A 17782-nucleotide genomic window follows, 5' to 3' on the forward strand; every position below is an offset into this window, starting at 1 on the left:
CGCGCCTCCCCCTGCGCTCGCGCGGCCGGAGCGCCCTCCCTCTCGGCGAGGACCTGCCCCAGCGCCGGCGGCTCCAGTGCCCGCTCGGCGCTCGCCCTGCCCGCGCCCCCCGCCGCCCGGCTGCCCCGCGCCTCGCTCGCAACCTGGCCCGGCCGCGCCCCGCGCCCTGAGCGCCGCGAGCCCCGGGCGGCCCCTGCAGCGGGGGGCGGGGAACGGAGGAGGGGACCCGCCGCCGGGGGCCGGCTGCTGGCTCCCGGCCGACCGTTCGCCAATGGTCCAGAGCGACCTGTCCAAGTCGCCTCCCACAGCGGCGGCGGCGGTGGCGCAAGAGATCCCGATGGACCTGCCGGAGAACGCGGCTCCCGCGGGGGCGCTCGGAGCGGCCGCACAGGTAGCGAGATCGCCGCGCCCGCCCCTTTCTTTGTGAGCCGCCCGGGCGCCGAGCTCCGTCTCTCCCGGCGCCGCCTCTGCCCGGATCCCTCGCCCGGCCGCTCGCTCCGGCCTGGGTCTCCCCCTCCGCCGCCTTCTCCTCCCCCCGCGCGTGGCCACCCCCTTCTCCCCTGCGGGCTTCGGCGCCCCTGCCCCTCTCCGCCTCCCGTTCCCCCCGCCCCCCCCCGCCCCGCGCCCCGGGCTCTTCTCCGGCTTCCGTTTTCCTCGGCTTCCCCGAAGCCCGAGGGAGGGAAGGGGCGGGGGAGACCTCGGGGTCCTCGGAGGCTGCCGCGGCCAGCCCTCGTCGCCCCTTCCCGGGAGAGGCACATGGAGAGCCATGGACCAGGCGAGCGGACTGGACCTGCTCAAGATCGTGAGTGCGGGGCGGGGGCCGGGAGGGGCTCGGCTTCCGCAGCTCCGCTCCGACGCCGACCCCGCCGGACCGGCTCTGAGCCGGGGTGGGAGTGGGGGGCGTGGGAGGGGACGCTCCGCCCCTGCCTCCCCCGTGACCCGCCTCGGCACCTGGGCGTTGCGCCGCGCGGCCGGCTCCGCTCCCCTCGTGGCCCTGGCCAAGGCTTGCCTGGACCCCTCGGCCCCTGCCGGAGAGAGCGCGCTGGGGACGCGAAAGTTTTCATTTTTCCCTTGGCCCTGAAATGTGAGCCGTCTCGGGGAGCTCCGGGACCACTTTCAGTATTAGCGGTTTCTGGGGAGATTCCGGTTTGCTGCTCGTCGTGAAATGGGAGATGTCAGTTGCAGGCGCTGGGCACGGATAAGGTGGCTTTTACGGAAGGCTTTGGCAGGTACCATTTGGATTACAGACGCCTCCAGTTCTCAGCGGTAAGGAGTCTCTCAACTTCTATCCTAGCAGGGAAACAAGACTTGAGACTCCTAACGGTGGGCTGCTTGGCGACTCGCGGTGAAGAGGTCACGGTTACCTTTCAGGCATCACTTTTTGGAGAAGTGTGTCTTCTTTGCTTAGTGATACTGCCTTGTTGATTTCAAGCCTCCGTTTGCTAGATTGGAAAATGTGGGAAGATTATGTAGCTTTATGTTTATGTAAAATTTCTAAATACATAATTTATATATTTTATATTTGTATATGCTCGAGAGAGCGTGTTCGTCTTCTTTACTGTAGTTACGGGGGCAGGAGTGGGCCACAGTGATGATAAAGTGTTTTGCTGCTTTGTTGTTTTGATAGGTGGTTAGAAATAGACTGCTATAGCTATGTTGACACTGTTAATAATGTTGGTTCTGGTGGCATGATCTTGGAGCTTTGTTGAACTTCCTTTTACCACTGGGAGTTAAGAGTGCAGACTTAAAACACATCATTCATTTGGATTTGAGACGGAGGAAAAATGTAGAAGGCAATCACTTGTATCGTCAGAAATCCATGTCTTTCATAGAGGAATTCCTTTCTTTCCTAGAGGTAAAACAGCTAGATTTTAGTCAGCCTCGGGCTGTTTGGCTGCACAAGCCCAGCGGGGGCATGTAACTAACCACCGACATTTCCATCTAGCCTCTGCCAGGGGACCTGAATTCTTACCAACCCCTGTCACGTTTGTTCTAGACTCCTGATTTTATCTAGATACTCACCAGCTTACGTGAGAGAGAGAGAAGTGTACGCAGGGACTTCTGTTATTCTAGGATGAAGGTCTTGAATACTGACAGAGGAAAGGACTTTTAAACCCGCTTTTCTCTTTGATCTTCCTTCAAGGGTTTTTTGGGGTTTTGTTTTGTTTTGTTTTGAGTTTTTATTCTTATGATAAAAATAGAGTTCCTGAATTCCTGGAGATCAAAGTTAGGGCAGACAGAAAGCATGACTGCATTCAGATAAGAGATACTAATTTACTTTGTGATTTATGTAGTTAAACGTAAGGCAACAAGTATTTGTGATGCAGCTGCCACACGGAAATGATTCAGACACGAGAAGACACACTTTCTGCCTTCAGTAGTTTCCAGTAGCTGCAAGGGTGACAAAGCGATGACAGTCGTACAGCATGGGACGCTAAGAGAAGTACTGAATCTTAGATGGTTGCAAAGGAGTCGAGAACACAAGTACTCCATTTGGAGTAATCTGTAAGGGCTTCATGCAAGAAGCGGCATTTGAGAAGGGGTTTGAAGGATGGGTCAGATTTCAACAGACTTTCAGAGAGATGGTAAGGAGCTATTCAGGACACCAAGTCACAGCAGTTAGAAGTCTGATACGTTTGTAATCCCTAGTTTGGAAAGAGCGTGGACAGGTACAGATTGGGCATAATCAAGCAGAAGTCTGACAGTTTGTGGCAATTTGAGGCCACATCTTGGAGGCTTTGGAACCTGCAACGTATTGAAAAACAGAGAACCTTGGAAGAGCTTCAGGGAAGGCGCAGTATAAGAGCTCATGGGGAAGATTCTCCTGGGAGTGTTCTGTAAGGTGCTTTGGGGTCTTGGGAGTCTAGAGGTGGAGCTGCCAGAACGGAGATTGATGTAACAGTTTGGACAAGAGGTAATAAGGTCTAAACTGAAAAGAGAGAAAAGATAATAGATAGGACAGAACTACAGATGGACGCATTCCAGAGACCCAGGCCACAGGAATTGCAAGTGATGGAATGAGAGAGGGAGGGAGGAATGCATATTAGAAGCGGGTAAGAGGTATAAATATTCAGCTGCATCAGCGTCCATCTCCTTGCTCTCTCTACCTTCCAAAAATGAAAGCAATCTTCCTTGAATCGTGTTCGTATCACAGCCATTATTTGGGGGAAACATTGCCTTGTTTATTTGAGATCTCATAACTCATGACATCACAGCGCAGTGAAAACTTGGCAAGGCACGTCTTCCATGTCTCTGGGCAGGCCAGGCCAGCAGTAAAACGGCCTGAGAAGAAAAGGCTGTCTCTGGAGCATCTCTCTGTTTTGTGACACCAAGTCATAGTAATTCTCCTGAGAAATGGAATGTTCGTTTGCAGACAGTGTCTCTCAGCAATCATGGGTTTTAAGAATCCTTTCTCTTTCACCTCTGGAGTACATTGGGAGTCCTATATGAGCAAAGCAAAAGATGGAGCTTCACAGACTGCCCATTGTTCTTTTTTTATGTCAAAAATCCTGCCTAGGGAGGGGGCACCCTCATATACTCCAACCCCTTCCCCCCAGCACACGGTCATAAACAAAATAGATCTATTTCCTACACGAGAAGTGAGTGACAATCTAACTGCAAAGTCCTGAAAGTTCGGGTCTAAACACATTGCATCCCTTTTTTAGGTGACCTGCTGAACAGTTTCAGTGCAAACGTGGACACAGTCTGCCTCCAAAGTCGAGGTGCTAGCTGAACGCTGTCCCTCCAAATCTGTACTGTCCACCATGGTAGCCACTCGTCACACGTGGTTTCTGAGCACTCGAAATGTGGCTAGTGTGAACTGAGATGTGCTGTAAATATAAAATACACATTTTAAAATACAGAAAAATACAGGTAAAATAAGTACACAGATTACAGATCAACTAAAAATGCAGGTAAACTAAAAATATACAATACAGATTTCAGAGACTTCATAGGAAACAAAGAATATCATTCTGCATGTCATTGTACACTTACATCAACTGTGCGTCACAAGGGTAATATTTTTGATATATTAGGTTAAGTCAAATACACTATTCCAGTTCATCTGACCTGTTGCCTTTTCACAGCGCTACTACAAAATTCCTCTTATGTATGTGACTTCGATTTCTATTGGACAGCCCCGGGAATTCTCCAGGGAGTTGGCCAGATCTGGATGGAGGCTGGGTGTATGCAAAATCCGGGTGAAGGGAACTGAGTCTAGGATGGCAGCAGAGGAGGAAAAGAGTGAGAAGGAGAGCGGTAGCTCAGCACTTCAGGCCTTAAAGAGACGGTAACCAGCACCTGCCATCGCACCTGGAGGTGAACAGGCAGTAAGCAGACGGCCTGTTTGCTTTGCTCCTGGCAGCGGCCTGAATCGTGGAGCCAGGCGGTGCTTTATCTGAAGAGAGCGGCAGCCCTTCCCCCCAGGTCAATACCACTTTCCAGAAACTTTGCCAGACACTTCCAGGTCCAGTTCAGTCTTTGAGGTCTCTCAGCACAGTGCACGTGGGTACTGGGCTTTAGGTTTTGCTGCCCCCTTTTCTCCTGACCCCCATCACTTGCCCCTTCAGTGGGATTTTGCTCTGATGCTGCCCGGGAGAAATTTTAAAACCTGCTCATCAGAATTTCCGAGTGTGTTTTAAAATGCGAGACATAATATCTGATGATTTGAGTGATTGGAGGTTGAGTTAGCCGTGTGGTTTTATGTTCCTGTTGTTTTTGTCTTTCCTTTTGTGTGAAGAATTAGTTTACCTGTTGCTCTACCTGATTGCATGGAATTATGCAGTCTGTAGCCTCGGGCCTTTAAAGAGAAGCTGAGCAAAATATGTTAACCCTGAGGGGGGTGGGTAGCGGGTGGCCCTCTTTGGTTCTGTGACCATGGGGACATGTCTCTATCCTACCAAGAGTCTGTGGCACACACGGACTTTCACAGTAACAGGGAGTTCGGGTTAATGATGACACCTTAATTAAGTGACTGGGTCTGTCTTAGAATTCTTTCCAAAACTGGCTGGAGGTACAGATTGTGAAGAAGGTAAGCTTGGCCCCCGGGCATCTCCCGCCCTGGCCTCGTCCCCCCTCCCTTCTCTACCTGCAAGACCCCCAAAAGAGCGCTATTTATGCTGCTTCTTGAGTCCTTTCTGCTTTTGTGTAAACTGATCCATATAGAGAACTTGATTCCCCTCTTTCTAGGGAAAGAATCTCAGTGACTTCTCCCCTAGTGAGAGATCTGACAGCCTCATTCACGCTAAACTGTTGACAGATGAGGACATTTCATGTCTGATTCCTCTCCATATTCCTCTCCAGTTAGTTTCGGCTTCCTTCGCTTCCGACTCTAAAATGAGGAAAGTCTGCAGTTCGAAGGGATAAATATCAATGAATGCTGATCAAGAGGGATAGAAATTAATTTCAGGCATCAGCATTTTGCTCACGGGGAGCAATTCATAGGTAGGAGAACTGTCACCTTATTCATCAACCACAGAAGCGACATTTTTAAAGCTGCCCCCAGGGGCCGCCCAGCCAACTTTGTGTGCAAGGCTGGGCTGAAGTCTCCACTTAACTGGCAGCTTCTGTAATTAACTGTTACCGTCTACTTCAGTCATACAGAAATTAGATTTCAACCACCTGTGGAAGTGTGGCCATTTATTTGTTGATTTTTAAGATTACAGTCCAATTTGAAAAGTATTTAGTGTCAAAGAAGACAGTCATTCACGTGAAACTGATATTAACATCCGGATGAATGGTGGAGATCTTTTTAATAAGTCATTTATATATTTGTGGCCATTTCTTTCTGGTTTCTGAAATCTTACTTAATTTGGCTGATGTTTTAGGAGGAGTAAAGGAATTCAAACGTATGGTTTTCTTTTTTCCTATTTGCTGTGGTGACTTCACTGGTTTTTTTAATTAAGCTGTGTATAACCAAGAGGCAATTGAGTGGGAATCAGTGACTTTTCAGACTGTGTTCCATAAGGATGTAGGGGTCTGCATACATCATGGAGAGTATTATGGGGTACACTTAGCCCTCCGGACATACCCCCTGTCTCTTCTTCCTTTTACTTCCTGAAACTCTGGCTCTGATTATTAATTGTTTCATATATCAGATGTTTATATACTTAGTGTTGTTAAAAAAAAATTTTAGAAACCCCATTAGTCATAAAAGTAGCGGCATTTGAAGTAGCCAATTAAGAAAACTATACTTCTTTTCCCCATTTAGGCAACTAAATATTTGAATACTTAATCTTTCCTGTCTTTTATTATTTGGGTGAGGGTTGGGCTTCCCTTTTTTAAAAAAAATTCCTTCGTATGAAACACTCTGGTCCTTATTTTCCAGAATTTTGAATAACCAATACACAAGTCATTTTAGTCAGATGGACTTGATTTTAAATATGCATGGAATTAAAGGCAACTTCATTTGGTAATGGTGGTATAAATTTTCACCAGCCTTTTTTAAAGTACATAGAAATGGACTATTAAGTTTGCAAAAGTTGCTTTAACTTTGCTTCTTCTTGATCCTGGATATTGTTATAAAAAGTAACTAGTCATTGAGGTGTCATTTTTGACAGTTAAATTTTTTTTAAAAAAGGAGACTATAAGAGAGAAATTACTGCTGAAATTAGTAAATAGAATAGAGGTGTAATTAAGCATATCTATTTTGGTTTTAAATAAATATATATAATGAATAGGAATTTGCTTTAACACTGTTAAGCAGAAACACTTTGAATAAATCATCCCTCCTGCATTTCAGTGATTGAAGAACAAGATATTTTTTCTCAAAACTATCACCAGTTTGTGTGCAATTCAGTATGCCATCATTTTTTCTGTTTCTTAGTACGGTTGAAACCTGTTTCTTAGTACAGTTGAAACCTGTAATAATCCAATGTAGACACATTGCATTGGTAGCTAAGTACACCTGAAACCATGTTTGCGAACAGTGTTCCCAGGGGCCTGGACAAATTAAAGTGACTTTTTAAATGTGTCTCATTTTTTTGCAGAGAACTGCAGCCTCCCCTGGGACTGGCTGTCTTAAATATTGTGTGGTTCTCACAGTGCCTGCCGGGCAATGTCAGCAGCCATGAAAAAGTTTATACTCCAAAGCAGCTGAATAGTAGAAACATACTTATCATTAAAAATCCGAAATAAATGATAATGATGGAATTTCAAAGAAGCTTTTTCCATCCATGTCCAAATGATGCTGGAAGGACACGGGGATATTGGGATGAGAGAATATTTCGTCTTTGTTCTCAGAAATAATTTATGCTCCGAATGAAGGTACATAGTGTATTTGACACAGATTTGCTCTCACCTTCCCCCAAGGAAACACGTTAGGCCTTGAAAATGCTTTCAAGGTAATAAGTATTTTTCCATATGGAATAATAGAAAAAAGGTTTCTTTTAATTTTAAGGAAACTTTCAGACTTTAAACGTTGTAGGCCTTGGAAGACACATTTGTCTAAACCTTTCTGTAAAAATTGGAAAAGGAAGACCATTGTTGAAAGAATGTTATTTTTCAACAGTTTACGGAATAATGTTTACAGAAGTAAGAAGAATGTGCTGTTACGTGAAGAGAACCTTGTATTATGAAAGCCCAGCCTAGGTTGTCTTTCCTTTTATGAAGCCGAGTTAATTAAATGTCATGGAAACACATTTGTATTATATAAATCCCTTCGATACTTGGAAGAGAACAAACATATTTAAGACAAATTTTTGCTTTAAAATTATACCACCCCCTCACTGAGTGCAAATTCATCTAAATTGCTCACAACACAAATGTTTGTAAGAGATTTCGGCTTGCCTAAGTGCTACGTATATTATGGTTTATAAAATATTTCCATTTTAATGAAAACCATATGAATGTATAAAATATAACAAAAGTCTCATTTGTAAAACCTGGACATGGTGCTTTTCAAAAAAGCAAACTTGTAAATTCTGATCGTCTAATGAAGTCTCTGTGGGCCTGATCCCTCTAAACACGTTATACATTTTAGCCCAGTTTTTCTCCGCTCTTCTCACTCTTATGTGGGTATCACTTTTTAAAATATTATTTTGAGTCGTTACCGTGTGCTAGGTCTTATACTAAATGCTATAAATACATTCCTTCATTTAATACCTAAAACCATCCTGGGAGGCAAGCCTTAATAGCCCCATTTTTTTTTTTTTTTTTTTTTTTTTTTTTTGGTACGCGGGCCTCTCACTGTTGTGGCCTCTCCCGCTGCGGAGCACAGGCTCCGGACGCGCAGGCGCAGCGGCCATGGCTCACGGGCCCAGCCGCTCCGCGGCATGTGGGATCTTCCCGGACCGGGGCAGTAACCCGCGTCCCCTGCATCGGCAGGCGGACTCTCAACCACTGCGCCACCAGGGAAGCCCAATATCCCCATTTTTAAGGTCAGCTATAGTAGGATTCCCGCCTGTGTATATTTATCTGGAAAGCTCGGTGTTGAGCTATTTTTCACTTATATTTTAATGTGTAATTTTCTCAATAACTTTATCCATGCCTAGAATTAACCGTAGATGGATGCATAGTTTAGTCTTCGTGTTGCTCTCAGTGTAAGCTGTAGGTATATTAGAGAAGCAAGTTCATTTGTAGATGTTTGTGCTTGGCCCTAACCTGTTACTGAGACAAATTGTCTTACCTTTAACATCCTGTTCTTAAATGCTACCTTCTTCTTCTTCTTATTACTATTCCATAACATTTATTTTTTGCCTTCTCAGCAAAATAATTAAGTGGTTAAAAAGCAAGCTTTTTGGATAAACAGTAGGGTCCTACTGTCTAGCACAGGGAACTATGTTCAATATCCTCTGATAAACCATCATGGAAAAGAATATGAAAAAGAACATGTATATGTATAACTGAGTCATTTTGCTGTACAGCAAAAACCAACACAATGTTGTAAATCGACTATACTTCAATAAAATTAAGAAAAAATAAACTGTGCTGAAAACCATGCTTTTCCAGAGCAGTTCCTCAGAGCTATCTGAGAGGCTGTCTGTCTTTCAGGCTATAGTCCTCGGTTTGGCTCAAATAAAACTCTTTTCTACTCCTATTAATAATAATAAAAAAACCCCACAATCTTTTCACTTCATATTCAAACATTACACCAATGGGCCAGAAAATTGTACAAAGTATTTTAAGTTTGTATAATTCGCTACCACTTCTATAGCTGTTTCAACATCTCTCAAAACATTCTCTAGATCCATCCAATAATGTGAAGAGTTGGCACCGGCCTGCATTCATGTTCCATCTAGATCAATCTATCTGTCTACCAACTTATCTATCTACCTATCTATCCGTCTGCCTATCATCTATCTCTCAACTCTCTAATCTATCTATCTACCTATGTAAAGGTAATCAGAATTCATACTGCCAGACGTTCCACAGCCACCGTGTGCAAGGACCACCCCAGTATAGGAACACCTGTGGAATTACAAATTAAGACATGAAAAGAAGGAAACACTGGCTGTTGAGCGCCCCTGGGAACAGTACTTCATTATGCACGAACCTACTGCCTTCATGCTCTCTGAAGGGTTCTGACCAGCTACTCTCCTCTCTCAGTACAACTGCCACAGTCCCTCCTGCACAGAAATGCTTATCTTTTTTTAATGCCTTATCTTTAGTGGTCATTGCCTCTTAACCACAGATATGCTAACAGAGAGCATAAATTGTTTTAATTCACCAGTTATGAATTGCTTTTTCCAGAAACCTCTCCTCCCTATCAACTCACTGAATTGAAATAAATATTTGTGATTCCACCAATAACTTTTTAACATTTTTATTTTATTGAAGTATAGTTGACTTACAGTGTTGTGTTAATTTCCACTCTACAGCAAAGTGACTCAGTTAGACATATATATATATATCTATATATATATATACATTGTTTGTCATATTCTTTTCCATTATGGTTTGTCCCAGGAGATTGGATATAGTTCCCTGTGCTGTACAGTGGGACCTTGTTGTTGATCCATCCTACATATAATAGTTTGCCTCTGCTAATCCCAAACTCCCACTCCATCCCTCCCCCACCCCTCTCACCCCCCACAACCACAAGTCTGTTCTCCATGTCTGTGAGTCTGTTTCTGTTTCGTAGATAAGTTCATTGTGTCATATTTCAGATTCCACATATAAATGATATCATATGGTCACCAGTAACTTTATAATCATGCCCATATGATGACAGTCATTCTTTGTCTTGATCTAGAACATTGTCTAGAGCTAGGTCTAGATTCCTGTGTGAGAGTCTAATAATAATCTCATTTGTCTTTTTGTCTTCTTTTTTGTAGTCATATGGAAAAGGAGCCAGAAGGAAAAACAGATTTAAAGGATCCGATGGGAGCACTTCTTCTGACACTACCTCAAATAGTTTCGTTCGCCAGGTAAGGGTGCTCTTAAATTCATGGTTTGGAGAAGTCTGTGAACATGAATTCACTTTTGGTTTTTTCAGAGGTGGTCTTACAGCGTCATCCCTATGATTTATATAGTATTATTGTACTTGCTTTTAGTTGAAGTGAAAGTTGTGCCGTTGAATGTCCTAATTAATATATTTAAATTTTAAGTGAGACCATATGTGTCATAATTACACTCTCCTGGCAAGTTGGGGAAAGAGAAACGCAAACTTCATTACAGAGGATTTCTTCAGAACAGCATGAAAGAACCCCAGGAGAAATGATTCCAGGCTTGGGGGGTTTGCGGGGGGTGGGGGTAGGGAGACAGGCGGTGGGCATCCGTACCACCAGCTGTAAAGTTGAGATACTGGTCTTCCTCCAGCAGGAGTTTTCTTCTTCCCACCTGGGGCTTGAATTGTAGAAGAGAAGATTGGCTCTGCTCTTGAAACGGTCGGTCGAGGCTAATAAGGTCAAGTAGAGCACATGGTATCTTGGAGGCATAACTGAAACTGCTTTGGAGACAGCCTTCATCTTAGTTAAGGTGGATTCCAGCCCAGGAATTTGGAACTGCCCCCTAGGCAGTGTCAGGATCCCTGACATGGAAACGCTCTCATCCGTGGTTACAGAAAGGACTTTCATTCCCAGAGGACGAGTAGAGGCAGCCAGATCTCGGAGGATAATAGGCTCCAGGTGAGGCTAACGTCTCATCAGGCGTAGGTGTGCCGTATCTTCATCTGATGCTTCTGGGCGGAGAGGAAGTGGGGGAGGAGCGTGCTAGAGAGAACCTGCTTTCCTGGCTGAAGGACCACCCCTTTTTGGCTGGCAGGCTCGTAAATCATCTCTGGTCTGTGAGCGCTGGCTCCTCAAGACGATGGCTGGCAACTGCAAGAGCTGCTTCCTCTCTACTGGAAGGAAGGCATTTTCCCCAGTGCTCTGGGGGTCCTTTCCCCGCGTCTCTCCCCCCAGTTAGTTAGCGGCAGTTCAGCCTAAACATGTCGACCTGTAGCGTCCGTGAGGATTTTGTCCTTGGCTTGTGGCTGCCTCCTTCCATTTTCCCAGCACAGACAAACGATGATCCGCCTCCAGCCATCCACTCCCTCCTTGCAACACCAAGGGCGCCAATGGTAAGTCTGAGTAACTTACAGAAAAAACTTTCGTTGTGGTCTCTGCTCGTTGGGATTGTTTCGGTTGTGGGAAGGTGGAAAGGGACAGCTGGTTAAGAAGGAGAGGAGCTTTTGTGTGGCTAAGAGACATTTGGAAGGAGAAAGGAAGATGAAGCCACGTGAGGGCCCACCCTGGAGCCATGTTCTGATGGTGGCAGAGGAGCTGGGAGGGGTGCGAGGGGCACTAAAGGTGTGTGCGTGGGCCTGGTCTTGTCGTGGGCAGAATTCAGGCATCAGGGTCCTCGGTCTGAGTGAAGAGCCTTGAGAAATAGTGACTTAGCTAAGGTGAGCTTCTTAAAGGAAGGTCGCTCAAGGCCTTTCCCATTTCAAGCCTCCATATTTATTCTGCCTCTGGGACCGGGAGATTGACCCTGGGGAGTAATCATCTCAGGACTGAATGCTGGAGTACCTGAAGCAGAAACAAATAAGCTTTTTAGGACACATAGAGACTGCAGCAAAGCCACACAAAATGACAGGCAGCTGGTTGAAACTGCGTGGAAAGAAAAACCGCCGTGTTTCAAGTGAGCGAGATATTGTGATAGAAATAAATTAGGGCTCATTGAGCTCTGTAAAATGTCTTTTAAAGGCAGTCGCCGGGTACCATTTTCCAGTTGTCTTGTTGGCTGTGAATTCCCCTGGTCCTGGAGTTTTTTTTTTTTTTTTTTTGTCCTGGAGTTTTGATAACTTAATCCGGAAGGTTAGGAGGGATTGCTACACTGGGTATGGTAACTGGAATTTGTTTTTCCTTGTGATAATTTCCTTCTGACTTTGTGTTCTCGGTGACGTATGAGATTCTGTGCGTGAAACACAGTTATAAACGATAAAGAGAGCTGCGGAACGGCTTACTATCAATTTAGATACATATTGCCATGTTTTGGCATGTCAGAAGACTGAAAAAAAAATCTATCCTAAAAGTCCGTCTCCTTGAAACAAAGGTCCGTCTCCTTGAAACAAAGACCCAGCTCCTTGGACCTCAGTAAAATGAGGTGCTTGCTGTGGCCTGGATTTGGGGTTCTGATTATACAGGCATCATGAACCCTGAACTGCCAGCTTGTTTCTATCACAGAAGGAAAACCAGAGTCTTTGGCAAGAATGCCGAGTCAAACACTGTATTTTTCCTTTGGTAATTGAATCTCTGTTCTGTTAGAACCACATTCATATTTTGCTATCATTTGAAGAATAAGCAAAAGCCACTATGGTGTAGCTAAATATTTAACAGGTTATGGTTTCATCAGAGGATCTGCAGAAATGCGGGGTAGGTAGTAACAGCAAGTATATGTTAGATTAAATCATTTGAAAGCCCTCCTTTTGAATGTTTTTTTATCACCAGCAATTGATTTGTTAAACAGGTGACATGCGTCCGTGTATATTACTCGTCTGTGGCTAGGGCATGTGTGTAATTGATATTGGAATGGTGTTTGGTCCATATCACTGGGTTCTATGTAAAAATATAATTCGATTTTATTCCTGCCCTTGAATTAAAAATACTTTCCATATAATTTTGAAAATCTTAGACTTCCATTTTCACAAACTGTATATTATTAAGACTTTTTAAACTTGGTCCTTTTAGGTGCTTTTAATACTAATGAGATTTAAATATTTTAGAGGTTGAAAATGTGAACAGTTTACATAAAGAGAAGGAATTTTTATTTTTTTTAATAACCGAGAATAGGGGACCCTTCCCAAATCCATATGTTGAAGCCCTAACCCCCAATGTGACTGTACTTGGAGATGGGGTCTTTAAAGAGGTAGTTAAGGTTAGATGAGGTCATAAGAATGGGGCCCTAATCTCGTAGAACCAGTGTCCCTACAAAGCAGAGACGCCAGGAATGTGCATGAACACAAAAATAGGCCATTGAGAGGACGGCGGGGGGAGAAGATAGCTGACCCCAAGCCACGGAGAGAGGTCTCACCAGGAGCCAACCCTGCCAGCACCATGGCCTTGGACTTCAAGCCTCCAGACTGTGGGAAAATATATTTTTGTTGTTCTGTTACGGCAGCCCTATACAGATATGTACACAATTGGGCTTGGAAGTAGGCCAATTTTTTTAACTTTTAAAATATTCTTGGGAATTCCCTGGTGGTCCAGTGGTTAGGACTCCACACTTTAACTGCCAAGGGCCAGGGTTCAGTCCCTGGTTGGGGAACTAAGATCCCACAAGCTGTGGGATCCACAAACCAATAAACATTCTTCTTGGTATATAACATATATGCTAAAAGATGCACAAATTATGAAGTGTTCAGTCTGATGAGATTTCACAAAGTAAACACTCCTATATAACCGACAGCCAGGTCAAGAACTAGGTATTACCAGCACCGAGGTGCCCCCTTTGACCCTTGCCAATCATTACTCCCTCCTTCCTCACTAAAGGGAACCAACCACTGTCCCTACTTCTGAGACCATAGATTCACTTGGCCTGTTATGCAGATTTTATAGAAATGGTATCATTTTATGTCTGAATTCTTTCACTCAACCTTACCATTGCTATATTCATCTATGTTGTATGTTTCGGTAACTGGTTCATTTTCTCTGCTGGACAGCCTTCCGTTGGGTGAACATCCAACAACTGATTTATCCCCCTACTGTTGCTAGACATTGAGTTGTTTTCCAGTTGGGTTTGTTGAGAGCCATGCTGTGACATGCAGTCTTGTACCTACCTGTGGTCTACATATGAATGCATTTTTTGTTCAGTGAATAGAGTGGAACGCTGGGTCGTGTGTTCAAGTCAGGTAAACACTGCAGAACACTTTTCCAAAGTTGTGAACCAGTTTTGACTCCCTCAAGCAGTGGAGAACAGTTTTAGTTGTTTCATATTGCGCACACTTGGTATTGTCGATGGTTTTTCATTTCAGTCGTTCTTATGACAGTGTAGTCATAACTTATTGCGGTATTAATATCCATTTCCCTGATAACTAAGCTACAGTTTACGTGTGGCTGGATCTAGGGAGCATTGTGTGATATATAATATATATATTTATAAGTGTATATATAGTGTATAAAATATAAAATATATATGTAAATTTAGGCTCTGAAAGATCTTATGATATGAAAGTATTTTATTACTCTCTATGGTAAATAGTCCATTAGTCATTGTAATTTGGCCTATCGCTCTTTGTTAGAAAATTATAACTATAGGTTGGAATATGTTGGAACATACTGAATCCATTAGAACATGAGCATGAGTGAAGGCTACAAGTAAAAAGGTAAAAGGCATGGTTTTATTTTTTTCCAACCTTTTAGCTCTGTATTTCTAGCCATCATGTGTTTGTGTCGCTCTAACTAATTCTTTCAGAAGATTCATTAGTCTTAAGGGAAGATTGCTTATAGGTATGTCTCTGCTTTAGGCCCTCAAGCAGGACAGCAGCTGCTGTAAAAGAACTTTTGTATTCTAATCAAGGTTCCATTTTGGTAGTTGACCAGATCATTGTAAGCTCACCAAATAACCCATCTTCTGGTTCTTCACATCAGCAGCCTACTTGAAGTCAGTGATATTTCAAAGATGGGGATGAGAGGATGCCTTCCCTCATGAGCTTAGTTAATTTCCCCCAGGACGTGGTTTCCATCCTGGAGCTCGGGGGAGGGGCTGAGTCCTGAGCAGTAAGTGTTGCATCATGGCCACGGTCCACGGGGATTGCCGCTGCGTGTGGCAGATATTCATGGGGCTTCCCGTGGACGGACTGTGGGAAACCAGGTTGCTGTTGGTTCTACTCTACGTAAGGTTGTTGCGAAGTCACAGCCTAGCTCACCTGGTATATCAAATGCTTCAAAGGCAGAACTTATTTTTGGAAGCTGCAAGGAGGAGCATAAATAGAAAGAAAGTTCATTGTGGTTTATCTGTTTGCTTTTTAAGTCTCGTTCCTTTATGTTGCGCTTGAAATGTCACCTAGATGCAATATAGGTTCACTACATGCTGAACTTAGAATTTCCATAGTTCTTTTTTATGTAAATTATGTTAGGAGATTTATTTCAAAGGTTTTTCTTCAAGAAGCAGCGTAGTGATAAGAGCCTAGACGCTGAAGCCGGTCTACCTGAGGCTGGATTCTGCCTCTGCCGTTTGTTTATTAGTTGGCTCTTGGACAAGTGACGTAATCTCTCCGTACCTCCATCTCAGCGTCATCATCTGCGAAATAGTGGCCACCTCAAAAGTTGGTCGTAAGGATTACATGAGTTAAAACTTGTAAATTGCTTAGAACGGTACCCGCTACCTAATTAATACTATTTAAGAGTGTGTTATTCTTACTTATAAATATTATTACCTATTTAGAACGTTAGTTAAAACCTGAATAGGAAGTAGACCATGGCAGAGGAAGTAACAATAATGGTTATTGACTGTTATGGTTATTTGCTGTATCTTCTGTCTGTGGCTCCATTTTTACAGACGAGACCATTAAGACACAGAGCAGTAACTTGTCCACAGTCACACAACAAGTAAAGTTGGAGTCAGAATTTGAATCCAGGGGGCTGACTAGATCCTTGCTGTCCTGGGTTATGCTGCACTCCTTTGTAACAAATGCCGCGAATAAATGAAAATCAATTTCACATGTTTAGTTCTTTCAGCTAAGAAAGACTTGGAGAAAGACTCCTACCAGTGTTCTTAGGACAAACACAAAGTTATTCTTTTAACTTCCTTCCTTGTAGGAAGTTGAGGATGTCTCTAGCGCTGACAGTTTTCCCTGGCATCGTGATTTTAAAAAGAACACATGAAGTATCAGTTCTTTACTTCTTTCATCAGAAGTTGCTCAGATTCCCAGTTGGTGTCACCATTTTAGCAGACTCTGTCATTGTTATTGGTCCTGAGAAGTAGAGAAGTATAATTGGAAGAGTGTTTATTTTTTCCTTTCTCCCGTGAAAGTCAAAGAAACGCAAACTTTCTGGAATTGTGAAAGTCCCTTCTTTCTTTTTTTTTTTTAAATAAACTTGGAAGTGAACTCAAGTCTGCATCCCCTGCGGTGTCACACTGGTTGGTTTCGAGGTTTGACTGACACTGATGCTGGCCCATGAATCTGGGTAAAGTGAGACGTGTATATACAGCACCTGGGCGTAACATCAGACCCCTTTAGAAATGAGCTTTTGGTTCATTAGGGCTTGTGCTTTGTAAATAGGCACTTTAATTTTAATTTATTGAGGGGTGGAAAGTGTTAAACGTGACTTATAGGCACCGTAATTAGAATTAATGAAGATTCTTGTTCAAATTGTTCATGTCCTGAAAGGTATTTAATACATCAAGCTGTGGTTATCTTGAATTTATTATTAAGATAGAAAGATATCCAGGCTGTCTTTGATTGGAGGATAAATTCTCTGTAGGCTTTGGCTCTGTGCTGTGAATAGATCCAACAGTAAGAGAACTTCATTTCTCATAATAACAAACCCGGAAAGGCTGCAGGTCTTAAAGTCCTTTGCATTTCATGCCCGGCGTAAATTTCTAGTTGATGAAGATAATTCAGTTTTCATAGGATTTAGCTCTTCCCCCCAACGTCGTCCAAAGAAAGGGGGAAAAGAATCCCGGAGATGTGTTGTCAGACATGGAGAAGGAGAGAGAAGAGGTGAACTAGATGTTTCTTTTCGCACCAGTACCTAAGCAAGTAAATTAATTTACTGGAAGAAAACAGGAGGCTAGGAGTAGCAAGGCCCACCTGGCATTGAAGGATAGAACATTTGTGCTGTTCTTTTCAGGAGATTGTGCAAGAACTGCTAACTGTATAAATTCTTGGATTCTGCCAAGGTCAGGGAAACTATGTACATCTGCAAAGAAGAGCCGGTCATCAAAGTTAAAGCAGCTTGTGGGGTGCGGTGAGGGCAATGTTAGTAACTGCTCTTCAGTCCCATTACTTCCCTCTTCTATCCTCCTCTCCTCTTCTCTCTCTTTTTTTTATTTCTTCATTTCCTTAAAGATGTGTTCGCCCTGGCTACGTTTATGTACCTGGCGGTATTCCTAAGATGAACAACAAATGCTAAGGGGATGACTGCCAGTTTGCTTTATTTCGATGATCCCACAGCCTGGCAGCTTTCATTCAGTGTTCAGGGTACCCCGTGATCTGAGCTCTCTTCTATGCTCTGCTGAGTGTAGCCAGGACTCACCAACCGTCTCCACTGATCATTTTGATAGATCACCCAACGGTACCAACTGGTGTCCTTTGTGCCCAAAGTTGAGCCTTAGAAGTCAACAACTCTTCTTGGACTTTGCAAGCACCGTTACTTTGGTGGGGTTCACGGGGAAGAACTTTGCCACTGATCTGGGATTC

General features: G+C 43.8%; 1 protein-coding gene across 6 annotated transcripts in view; it reads left to right on the top strand.

The window, feature by feature from the left end:
• Positions 1 to 271: 271 nt before the first annotated feature.
• The window catches only part of CACNB2 (calcium voltage-gated channel auxiliary subunit beta 2), a gene marked incomplete at its 5' end in the record, with an annotated part of 401671 nt that continues 384160 nt past the window's right edge, over positions 272 to 17782 (top strand). For 3 of the 6 annotated variants that reach the window (XM_082647937.1, XM_082647940.1, XM_082647939.1), the window contains 2 exons: positions 272 to 391; positions 10275 to 10367. In XM_082647937.1, coding sequence (XP_082504063.1) covers positions 272 to 391; positions 10275 to 10367 — 213 coding nt within the window. Of the gene's footprint in view, positions 392 to 766; positions 803 to 10274; positions 10368 to 17782 lie in introns of those variants that run through there. The other 3 variants (XM_082647938.1, XM_082647942.1, XM_082647941.1) reach the window with 1 other exon arrangement.

This window comes from Grampus griseus (assembly GCF_964374135.1).
Source record: "Grampus griseus genome assembly, chromosome: 2".
NCBI lineage: Eukaryota > Metazoa > Chordata > Mammalia > Artiodactyla > Delphinidae > Grampus > Grampus griseus.